Here is a 12,472-nt window from a genome sequence, read left to right on the forward strand (position 1 = left end):
ATTTATTCACTCACCTTACGTTGACTGAGGCACCACCGAGCCTTGCAGGGGCCCTCAGTGTGCCCCCCCCGCGCCTTTGCGGGTTGCTCGGGGTATGTGCCGGGACGGAGGGGAGGAGACCTGAGGGGGCGGGGGCGGCCTGTGTGGCGAACAGGAATGCCCCCACAACGCTGTGGCAGCAGGTGGAATCTGTGGGCCTCTGCGATCCTGTTCTCCTCATCCCCGGGCCTGGCCCTGGGGCTGGCTCCGCTGAAAACCAGGACTCCAAAGCGAGTTCAGAAGCTCCAGGCAACATTTCGGGCCATACTCACCTCTCAGTACTGCCCCCACCCTGCCACCAAAACGTACCCCCTGAAGGCACCTTCCGTTCAGAGCCCGGTGGGGGCAGGAGCTCCTTGGGTTAAATGAATGCACACTACCAGCCGTTGGGCTCTCAGGTTACTTTATAATCACCCTCCAACGGGGTTTTCTGGAGACAGTCCCTTCACCGAGGAGAGTGGGTAATACTTGGAATGACAGGTTGATAGAAAAGAAAGGATCTTGAACTTGTGAGCTGTCTGCACCCCTCCCTCTCTGGGGTTGCCTCCACCACCCCCACAGAGGACTGCCTCTGGTCAAGAGCAAAAGAAACCAGGCGGGTTCTCTGCCCTAAGCTACAATTACCTCCTGAGTCACCAGACAGAAACAGGAGGTAACCCGTGGCGACCAGCAACTGCAGATTTTGAACTCCTCTGCTTTCAGGGAGGTCCAGGTCTCCAAAAGCTCCTGCAGAAGAGCTAAAAATGCTGCTGTTTGTCACTCTGAGGCTTGAAAACGGCAGCAGTCCTGTCTTGTCTTTGTTTTTGTCCCTGTGAATCTTGGAAGCCTGGTTTGGGAGGGACAGGGCAGGCCCCACATGGGCCTTCCTTCCACCTAGAGGCTGTGCTCGTTGCTCCCCAGCGGCCTTTGCCTCTCCCTGGGACCGTGGCTTTGTATACCTTTGCTTCTCTACTTGTCTCTAGCAGTTAGGTCTTGGCCTGTGGGACAGTGTGTGGGGGAGGGAGGGGGCGTGTCCGTGTCCGTGTGTGTGTGTGTGTGTGTGTGTGTGTGTGTGTGTCTGTATCTGCGCGCGTGTGTGAAGATACTCCAAAAAACCCCAAGGTTTTTTGCAGCAGTCCTTTGCTCCCACGAGGGTGCGAGGTTCAGCTCAGCACAAGGGCCTTTTATCCATTCTCTTTTATTTTTTAGTATAATGAAGAAAACACTAGAGGGTACAAGCTTTGCAGACTGTTTGACTTCTAATGAGACCGTTCTCCCTGAAACTTGATAAGCTCAATTATGGCACGTTTCCTCCACAAGTTCTTTTTTCTGAGCCCTCGTCCGTTCCGCAGCAGCAGAAAACTTGAGTTCCAGCTTCCTTTGCCCCGGACACATTCTTCTTTCCTACGTTCTGATGGAGGACAGGTGGACGGCCCCAGTCATGAAGGGTTTGAGCACCCGTTCAGTCAGTGTTTAGTGAGCCTCTCATGTGCTGGATGCTCCCGTCGGTGCTAGGGATACAGCCATGACGAACAGAGGCAAAAACCAACACCTTCGTGGAGTTTACAGTCCAGTGGGCACGGACAGACCACAAGTTACATTAATAAGTGCTGTGGAGACAACCGAAGCAAAAGGGCTAGGCACTGGCTGGGTCGGGAGAGTTTGCAATTTAAACTAGGGTGTTCGGGAAAGTCTTCAGGGAGAAGATGAAATTGAAACAAAGACTTGAAGGATGGGGGGGGTTGTGGTCCACAGATATCTGGGAGAAGGGCATTCTGGGCAGAAGAAACAGTAGGTGCAAAGGTCCTGAGGCAGACGTATAGGAGTAACAGCAAGATGGCCAGAGTGGCTGGAGCAGAGGGGAGAATTCAGATTGTCTGACTTCTAGTTTCAAAATAGGGGGGTATTGACCTTAGAAAGCAGGCTTAGCAAAAGTAGAGCCTGGCCTCTAAAACATGTGCTTTATGCTGTGTGAGGGGCTGCTTCAGGACCATGGTTTGGGAAGACCCAGGATAGGGAAGCCCCATGCACAGCCAGACTTGTGGTCTCTCGCTTACCTATTGCCACCTGCAAGAGAATCAAAGTGCTCCCCGACCAAAGGCATCACTGTCCCTGTGGCTGATTCTCCTGGGGTAAAGTATCATGTCTGTGGGATCCCTAAGTAAGTCGAAACACATTACCTAGGAAGAAGCAGCATCCTGATGGACTTTTCTTACTGGCTCAGTATGATTATCCATGTGTAAAAGGCGGGAGGGCACCTGCCCAAGGCACGTGGGTGAGGGGGAGTGGATACTCGTACAGGTAGGGTGATGAGCATTAACCTCAGACTCATGTTCCTCTTGCTGCTGATAGAGGGGTTTGGCCGGGGACAAAAGATCATCATTCTTTTCTTTCTTTTTTTTTTTTAAGATTTTTATTTACTTATGTATTTATTTGAGAGAGAGAGAGAGAGAGAGTACACATGTGCACAAGCAGGGGGAGGGGCAGAGAGAGAGGGAGAGAGAGAATCTCAAGCAGACTCCCAGCTGAGCGCAGAGCCCGACGCGGGGCTCGATCTCAACGACCCTGAGATCATGGCCTGAGCTGAAACCAAGAGTCGGAGGCTCAACTGACTGAGCCCCACAGGCGCCCCTAGTGTTACTATTTTCTATCCAATCAGAAAAGCAGAGAAGTGAGACCCCTGGAGAAGGTTCGGCAGACTGGCTCTCTTCCCAGCTGCAAACCCCTGAAACTTGCTGGCAGGTTTTGTGGTGAGTCTCATGGCCCCACTGCCACTGGATGCAGATCTCGGATGATAATGCGGAAGGGGCCAAAACGCAGAGTGGGACGCCCCAGTGAGGAGGGTAGTCTGAAAGGCTCGGTGAAGGCTTGAGGGGAGAGAGGAGAGGCTCCAGGAAGACCACTCTCCTGGGTCGCTCGTCACTGTCTGAAGGGCCACTGACGACACAGCCGGAGGCAGAGGGAGAGTGAATTGTGAGCACGTGTTGTCAGAGCTGCTCTTCACCAGCACACAGGAGAGTGGTGAGGCCGGTAGAACCTTAGCTTCAAGATCGAGCTCCAAAGACCAATTTGACAGCTGAGCTTGGAACTGGCTCCCACAGGCCAGGTGTCTGGCTGAAAAAAAAAAAAAACAGAAAGAAAGCTTTGAAAGTCCTAACATCATATGAAGTTGTTCAAGAAAGCCTGTGCTTGGAGGCGTCCAACGAGAACCAGTTGAGTAGCTAATTGCCGCAGATATAATTGCCGTGAATGCTTTTAGAGCCCCTCAGAGTAATCCATCTTAGTCCTTTAATTCCAGGCTTTCAGATAAGGAGGCTGGGTGATGAAGAGACTTGCTCTTGTCCACAGGAAAGTTGGGTGGAAAAGCAGATTTATAATGGAGGTTCTTAACACGCAGATTGGCAATCACGTTTCCCTGGTGCCATGTTGTTTCTCTAGGGGAGAGAAGGATGAGAGCACCTCTGCGTTCACACCCCCGTCCTTGTGGGCACCCGGAAGTCTCAACTGGAATGGAATAGGTTCCTCATAAACCTTTCCTGCTCTTCCTCAAAGTCCTTCCTTAGATGCCTGGAGAGGAGTTACTTTCCACTTGAAAATTCTGGGTCCACCTTACAGATCAGCCCGAGTACGGCCGCAGTGACTCACTGACTCAACTCAGTGACGGCCAGGGAGAAACGGGCAACACCCACTTGTCTGTCGGGCAGACTTTTGGCATTTTCAGCTGCTCTGCGTACATTGAAGAGTTAAAAGATTAAGAAAAAGACCACCAAATGGTTGTCACCAAAACAAGGCCAGCACTCGGTGCTCATGGACGCTTAATCTAAACACAGTTCTGGTCTGTTTGGTGTGGTCCTTTCCAGCCCAGGGCAAATTAGAAGGACACTGAAGGCGCATGCATATAGGGAGGAATCACTCAAATCCCTGGGATAGTCCCGGGACCAGGAACATCAGCATCACTTGGGCCTTAGTAGAAATCTGAATTCTTGGGCCACACCCCAGACCTACCAAGCCAGATCTGTGATTCGGATGCTCATTCAGGTGTGTGAGACATTAGCTGTCTACTGTGGGTCACAAGATGGCTCTGGTGCTAAGCACGAGCTGGGAACAGCAGTGGGATGGTAAAGGGCAAATCCTTATGAGGCTCTGCTGGCCCCGGGATCTATAACCACGTAACACTGTGCACCCTGGGCATGCACAGAAATTGGCATTTATAGGTGCATTGAGCAAGATTGCCGGGGGAGGGGGGGGGATGTGAGGGAGTGGGTATGTTTTCAGACCTGCCCTCTTTCTCTAATTGGCTGTGTGAGATTAGATAAATAACAACCTCTCTGAACTTCACTTCTCCCATGTGGATTAAAAAACAAGCCTGATTTCTCCAGCTCTTCTCCAGTTGTGAAGTACTCTAACTTTGTATGGACCTCCTAGTTTAATAATATGGGAAGAAGTTGGAGGGAAAAGTTAGGCCACCAAAGTTTATATAGCATTGGGTAATATAGAAACATGTAAATATAATATGCATTCTAATATACAATATAGTATCATATATATCATGTTATATTTTCTATTGTGACATACACAATGGTATAATACTGCCCAACATTAAATTAGCCAGCAGACTGGGTGCCTCGGTGGCTCAGTCGTTAGGCATCTGCCTTCGGCTCAGGTCGTGATCCCAGGGTCCTGGGATTGAGCCCCGCATTGGGCTCCCTGCTCGGCGGAAAGCCTGCTTCTCCCTCTCATACTCCCCCTGCTTGTGGTCCCTCTCTCTCTGTTTCTCTCTCTATGTCAAATAAATAAATAAATAATCTAAAAAAAAATTAGCCAGCAGACGGATAGGTTTGTGGTTAAGAAGATTTATTTCATTACCTACAAGGTGCTTTAAGGAAGGATCACATTCACATTCAGTAGGATTACTTTCCTGTCCTCGGGACTTTAATGACCCTGGAACCCAGGGTTTAGACTGTTACACCAGGAAAAGTGAGCTGTTCTGTACACACGTCAGTTTATTTTCCAGAGTCATAAAGCAGTAGCAAAATAAGGGAAGGGGGGAAATCTGTGTTTTTTATCCAGACCCCTGTGGTTAGTATCAGATTGATTGGCAGGCATGTTTTGAAATACATGTATACTTTTAGAAGAATCACAGTGTTATGTATAGGTAGATACAGATGTAGATGGATACACACAGAGAGATAGATCTCTTTTTGGTATTATCATTTTGCATACATTTTCCTCAACTGCTCATCATGACCATGCTTTGAGTCTACACCTTCCTACTTTTTCTGCTGGGAATCTATCAAGAAAAGTAGTAAGCCCATACCAGAAACATGGACTAACAAACTGCCATAAATTTTTTTTACTCTCTCTGGCCAGAATTTTCCAGGTAAAGGTGACAATTTAGCCTTACCTGTTTTCTCTGATAGAAGAGCATAGAGCATATTTCACAGTTCGGCAGTGGCTTCTTGAAAAAGATAGTTCAGTTATGGATGAGAAACGCATACCTCCTCAGTCTCGTTTTTATAGCGGACAATTGAAAGCTGGTCTCATTATCCATCACAGATATCATAACATTTAGGGATGCCTTGTGGGCAGCCAGCCCAGAAAACTACAGGACATATGTCTTTGGAATGAAGAAGTAAAATTTAGCAGATGGGATTAATTTATTTTTCTTTATTTTTTCTTTCAGCTTTTTATGACTCTGCATATATAATAAAATCCTAATCAAAGACTGTTTTTGAAAATGTGGGAATAGTAATAGAGAAACACAACTTAGTATCCTTTTCAACTCTGGTCAAGATTCATTAAGATGTTCTAATATGAAATCTCGAGGTAGCCACGATTTTAAGGACCACTGTGTCAGCATTTTCAGTGGACTTCCGGTGTGCTCAGAAGCCCAGGCTGCCAACATGCAAGTGTTTAGGGCTGCATTGTAATTCTACTAGATTTGATCCAGAGTTGAATTCCCTGCTGCCCTCTGAAGCCCAGTACTCAGCAAGAAAGAAGGAAAGTGAGTTTGATAGTGGACATTTCCCATACTCCTGTATTTAAAATTCAGGGGGCAAATTGACGTTTTAATTGCACACAGATACAGGAAACCGGAGACATAAAGCACTCATTTTCCCCCCACTTGAAAGTTTAGATCGGAAGCTTCTGTATTTCATACAAAATATTGCTCTTTGGCCCATGAAATCTGATGGCTTCAGAAAAGAAGAATGAGGTGTTCTTTTGATCTAGCTTATAAATGCATCTGAGCCACACCTTCAGTATGATAATGCTTTTTATTTCCTCCGTGCCTTGGTGTTACAGCCCTCCAGCCCTATGGTGAGGAAGGGGCTCAGGATTCCCTGCAGAGGCAATAACACTCTTTCTGCCAGGACCACATGTGGGGAGGGTGTGGAGTGAACGCTCCCCCCCCCCCCCACAACCACCACCACCACTCCTCCAGCATTAAACTCAGCCTCCCGACTCTCGGGGCTTAGGAAATAGCTCAGAATGAAGAATTGTTTTCTCTGAAAGTTATGCCTGAACATTCCTGCTAAAGCAGACAGTCATCAGCTAATCTCTGTAAATGACTACGATTTTGGCAGGTGTCAGCTGGTCCAGAAATTGCTCACATGTTAAAACATTTTTTTAAACATAGGGTAATGAGAGGGGACTGATAAAAAAAAAATAATAATAATAATCTCACGTTGTGCCTGGCCACAGGAGCGCATTACCTAAAACGACTTATTCTCGCTCCGTTTCTTGGTGGTACATGGTCCCCAAGCTTGGTGGCTGAGACAGACAACAACTGACAGCCTTTCTTCAAAGGCCAACCGTGGACTCCAGAATGCCTAATGCTTGTATTTAGAATGATCTCGTACACATCATTCTCCTGGATCACCCACTGTCCTTGACATGGTGTTCTTCAAAAATGCCACTGGGTGCCCAAGGAATGTGAAGTTTTGAAATGGGTACAAAGCCTGCTGGAAGCCTCTGCACTATGACTTCGCCAACCGGCATTCTTTTGGAGGCCGTAGAACTGTCCAGAATCATTTTTCCTGCCTTCTTTTCTGCTCGACTCCTAATACCAGCCATTCAGTTGCTAGGCATTTAAAAGGCTGAATTACTGAGCTTTGAGTGGCTTTTGAGTTGGAATTGTTTGGGGGGGCAAGAATATCAGATTTTTCAGTCTGATCACCAGAAAGCTAAGAATCTGTCACAAAGATAAGAGGAGGGAGGAGTCAGGGAAAGATCCATCCAGAGACAGTTACACCATGGTCGACTGAAATAGAATGTTCTAGAAAAAGACATTTTCATACTTCTGAGGGAAAGGGATGACAGGAGTGATTCCGGGACCTGGCCCCATGGCCTTTTGCCCACAAGGCCGGTGCTTAAAATACTCAGCCAGTAAGAGGCCTCTCACATGTGTGCTGGCCCTCTATGACTCAGGCTGTTCGTGTTCAGGTTGAGGGTTGTGGGCTGTGGGCTGAATCAGAGTCCAGATTTGCCTTGGTGACATATGAAAAGAGGGAGCATTGCATATGAACTACACAAATATTATGCTTAAGTCGTTTTCCTCATTTTGGAGCCAAACAGGTCTTATTCATGATAAAATCACTGCAATATAGTGGGGCCTTTTTTTGGTCTGGAATTTGAGACCGTGTCAACTGTGCCAAGGGGCCTGGCAGCAGGAAGAAATGGCCAGCCACAGAGATTTGGAACCATAATACAAGTTATAAAATTTAATTTTGTAATTGTAGCGATTGGGAGCTGGGCTAAAATATACTTCTCCCACCCCTCTCCCAGCCTGGGCCGGGGTGGGGGGGGTGGGGGGGGAGTGGAATCCACGGATCCTCTTTCTAAGTGAGGTCTGGGTCAGGACATGTGAAAGAGCCCTTGATTATGGCAGCAAGCAGGCCGCTCCTCCAAGGTGCTTTGGAGGTCACCTGATGATAGCGGCAGGTTGGGGGGTGGGGGGTGGTGGTGAAATTGGTCAGTGACTCTTTATTCGAACCCCAGGGGTGAGAAAGGAGCAAGGGCACATCCTCTTTGAAAGGAGAATGAATTGCCTGGCCCCACGGTGGCTCTATCAGTACATCCTGAGCCTCGGTTCTGCTTGATAGGCCTGAGTCTCCAGTTTGAAGCCCTCTTGTTGGGGGGATTAAGGAAGGAAACAGGAGGCCCAACCCTCCTGGCTTGTCCCATGTGAATGGCTTCTGCTCACTGCATCCCGGTGACAGTGATTTGGATGGGGAACAAGGCAAGGATACTGATTGTCTATATGGACAACAGAGAGGCCCACCTTCTCACCTTGGATTCCTGAGCCCTTAGGGGAAGCCCATCCAGCCTCCGGGCACAACCTCTGGGCTCCAGGTTGGCCCGGCCTCCTGGGAGGACTGGCCCGGATGAGGCCCAGGCTCCACCTTCCCGTCAACCCCCTAAAGCTTAGAGGGTACGCCTAGGGAAGTCAGCTTCAGGGAAGAAGCATGCTGAAGAAGGCTCATGAGAAGCTTGCGAGGGGAGGGAGCGGAGAGGGGCCAAGGGGCTGCCCATGCCCGGCATTTAACAGGAAATCTGACCTCCCCAAGGACTGCGGGTTTGCAGCCACACCTCATTTCCTGTTGGAAGGGGCGTGTGCTAAGCTCCAGGGCCCACTTTGCTGCCCCTCTAAAACCTGCCAGTGGTTGGGTTTGCAGTAAGGAGCGGCAGTCCCAATGCCACAGGGAGGGCACCTTTCCTGGCTGCCATAGCTCAGCCCACAGCACGTGGCCAAGTGCCAACCACTGATGCACCTTCTCTCCCGCCCGACCATCCACCGCCACCCGTCCCTGTATGCCCACTGCCTTCTGCCCGGTGGAGATGGGCACAGAGGGTTGGGGAGTTGGGGCGCAGGCTGGGGGAGCACCCAGTGGCCTGTGATGAAAGCGGCGCCCCCATCTGCCATGGGGACAATGGCCCCAAATTTTCACGGGAAGCCAGCCCCATGTGTGCCAATCTCCAGTAAATCCACATTGGGGGTGAGGGGAGAGGGAGGGGAAAGACGAGAAAACCCCAAATCTTAGAAAATCCACAATACATTTTCTGATCTTTTCCCTCCCTCCTTCCTTGCCTCCCTCTCCCCTTCCCACCCCCACTCCCCTCCCCCTCCCCACAATAGGACATCGTCAGAAACTAGATGATCAGACCAAGCCCGGGAGCTTGTCCTTTTCCGAGCGGCTCAGTGAGCTGGAGCAGCTGCGGCGAACAGCCATGAGGGTCAGCCCACACCACCCAGCCCCCACACCCAACCCTCGGGCCTCCTTGAACCACTCCACTGCCTTTAACCCTCAGCCTCAGAGTCAGATGCAGGGTAAGTACCTGGAGGGAGCCCACTTCCTGCCTCGTCCTCGGGCTGCACCCCCCCCCCCCCATACCAGTCCTGGGTTCTCCTCCTTGCTCAAAGGGTGGTCCTCAGACCCGCAGTCTGGGAGCGCATTAGACAGCAGAGTCTCTGGCCCGCCGGCCCGGGACCTCCTGAGTCAGATCTGCGCTGTAATGAGATCCCCAGATCGAGGGGCACTAGAACCTGGGCTATGGAGAGGTATATCTATATGTAGATAATATCTTGAATTTTTTAAAAGTTAGCCTTGGCTATGTTGTTTTCCTACCTACCCAGCAGGCTTGAACACACACAAACACTGCCCAAGCAAGGTGAAAGTCAGGATGTTTCAAGTTCTTGTTGTCTTCAGATTATTTGTGGGGTTTGTATCTAATATATGTTCTTCTAAAAATATAAAGAAATACTAGGAAAGTCTGGATGCCAGCACATCAGAGGTATTATTTACAATAAATAAATGGACCATCAGTAAAGAATGCAGATGAACTGCCCCCCCCACACACCATACACACATACCCAGGTTTAGCGAGCAATTGCAAAAACACTGTAAAATACAATAATTGCATAAAACACACTGTGCCAAATTAGATAATACACAGAGTTCATTTGCACTGTAGAGACCACTGACGTCAATGATTATTTGCTCTGTGATACCATTTCGAATTTCCGAAATGTAGTCATTTTCTTTGTGTGCTGCGCAGGACACAGCTGTGTATGATACGGTCACAGTAAGATTCTTTCTCCAAGTAGCAGGCCTGTCTAACTCAAAGGGAGAGATAAGCAACACATCTGGGGGAGAGGGCAGGTGGCCAGCCAGGGACATGCTACTTGCCCTCTGGGACCGCAGAAATTAGCTTCCCCAGGCGTTTTCACTGTGTGAGTCCTACCGAGGGATGTGTGCTCGTCATGAGTTTTTTAAGGTTTCCGGACCAGTCGCTCACTTTTGGGGTTAGCACATGTGGGGCTCTCAAAAGGCAAGCATGCTCTCTTGCACAGAGTTTGATGGCTCATCCCACAAGCTCTCCTAGTTATGTGTCTGGGGGAGGTTCTGTTATTTGAGTGGAAAGTTCCCAGAGAAGGCTTCCTGTCAGATACTGTGCACACAGCTGCTAAGTGGCCCATCCGTAGGGTGGCCACTTTGTCTCCAAACAGAAACCTAAGCTTGATGTTGGCGGGTTCTCTCTCATCTACGGACTCATCTTCGGTGTATTTAGGAGAAAGCCTCCTTGAAGTCATCAGTTTTGTGGTGCTTATCATGAATACTTGTTCAAAATATGCATATTGATTTTTCTTTAAATGCCAAAATGCAAGTGTGTGCGGTAAATCGGATAGAGTTAAGTGAGAGAGATGGGTGAGGGGTGAAATGCAACTTTCCTTCCAAACAGAACAAATTCTCGAGGAGATTCCTTGATCTTGTGTTTAGGGCCATTTAAATTAATTTATGCCATCTTCAGGCCTCCATTTGTAACATCAAAGGGAAGCCTTCTGTTTTCTTATTCTCTCATCGTGTAACTGACGACTTTGCCTACTCGGCTGATAAAGAAAGGGACTTGCCTTCTTCTACTGATACTGGAACCAAAACTATAAAGCATTTTTTTTAAAAGCAATGGAAGATTCAGCCACAAGGCAGCAAGACGAAATGGTCACCGTTAAGTCAGCTTTGTTTCGGACAGTTTTGGTGAGGAGTGAATCAGATCTGATTTGCCTCCTTGTCAGATAGGCTCTTTTTCCCAAAAAGAAGACAGGGAGGGTGGTAAGTGAATTCTTGTCCTCAGCCATCAGCAGCTCTTGGTGGGGGGGTGGAGATATTACCAGGGCGGAATGGGGGGGGGGATTCTTTAGCTCTTTGGAATACTACTGTATGCTTAGTAAAGGCTCGGGTTTAACACAGAGCCTCCCCCCTTTCTTGTTCCTTTTAAAAACTTTTTACTTCTGCAACATGTAAGTAATAATAACTTGCTTTTAGAGTGCCCCAGAGGCTTGGTTGCTGCTCGAAAGAATGTGTTAACTATATTGCTGATGCCCTTCCTTTCCAAAATATGATTTGCCTATTCAGTCCTTCACTTGTAAAATCGTAGGAACTTTTTTAAAAATAACTATCCAGGATATATTCACGTAAAACTGCTTTTCCTTTTTCTTTCTTTCTTTTTTTTCTGTAAGAAAATGCTTTTTTATCCTAGTCACATTTTGAGTAGACCCTCGGGATGTTTTCTCCCCTGAAATTAGAAAGTTAACAGGGATAATAGCGAAGTCTCTTTCAGCCAGAACCTTCATTTTGTTCTTGACAAGTAGGGAAATGGTTATTTTCCTGGCTTAGCTCTAGAGACTCCATATTATATTTAAGAAGATGCTTTATATAAAAATCCAGCCTGTGTTTATGGCTCTCTATGAGACGGCAGCCATCGTCGTAAGAAAAATATCCCAAAGGTAGTCACAGCCATGCTACAGCGTGACGTACAGATGTGTGAATGTTTTCAGCCTCGGGAAACGTCCGCAACTGGGGGCTTGGAGGGATCGTGGGTTGACAGAGAGGATGGGGCTTCATCCGGAGAGTTAGGCCTGCCCCTTTAACTCTGTCAGTAGGAAATCACAGCTCTAGAATAACACCTCTATTTATCTAGAATCAGATGTGCTGGAGAATCACTCAAAATAGGCATCTCAAATTATCTGAAGCAGGGTAAGGGAAGAGGGGGGCAGGTTGCCATGCCACCAAACCGCTGTTTATTTGTTGAGGTTTTAACTATTAAAAGGGCTGAGGTTAACTTCAACTTCCTCCTTCACCAGCTCTTAAAAGTGAATAGAAAGCCATTTTTGTCAGGGCTGCACGATGAGTTAAGAAAGACATCGTCACGAACTTCTACAGGCGGGTTTTAGAATTCGTGTTCAATCACGGGAAGGAACACGGATGCGTGTCTTTTTAAAAGATGGGACAGCACAGATTCTAGCAAGATGAAGTCGCTGATGCTGGATGGGTCACACACACTCCCCTAGAGATGACTCCAGACAACCCCAGCAAATAATTTTAGGAAGAATTTGACTCCCGATTTACCAAAAATGATGAACCACATTTAAGGCTGCATGAACCCCTCTTTCTGGGAA

The 12,472-nt window shown here is 48.2% G+C and overlaps 1 protein-coding gene across 8 annotated transcripts in view; it reads left to right on the forward strand.

Annotated features, from left to right (window-relative positions):
- Nucleotides 1–12,472, forward strand: part of RUNX1 (RUNX family transcription factor 1) — a 247,289-nt gene that overhangs the window by 196,211 nt on the left and 38,606 nt on the right. For 6 of the 8 annotated variants that reach the window (XM_025871737.2, XM_025871766.2, XM_025871751.2 and 3 more), the window contains one exon: nucleotides 9,155–9,346. The exons of the other annotated variants lie outside the window; for them this stretch is intronic. In XM_025871737.2, the coding sequence (XP_025727522.1) occupies nucleotides 9,155–9,346 (192 nt within the window). The remainder of the gene's footprint in view (nucleotides 1–9,154; nucleotides 9,347–12,472) is intronic. 8 annotated transcript variants of the gene reach the window in all.

The sequence above is a fragment of the Callorhinus ursinus genome, unplaced genomic scaffold (assembly GCF_003265705.2).
Source record: "Callorhinus ursinus isolate GAN/ISIS: 27379988/994484 unplaced genomic scaffold, GSC_fseal_2.0 scaffold1, whole genome shotgun sequence".
Classification (NCBI taxonomy): domain Eukaryota; kingdom Metazoa; phylum Chordata; class Mammalia; order Carnivora; family Otariidae; genus Callorhinus; species Callorhinus ursinus.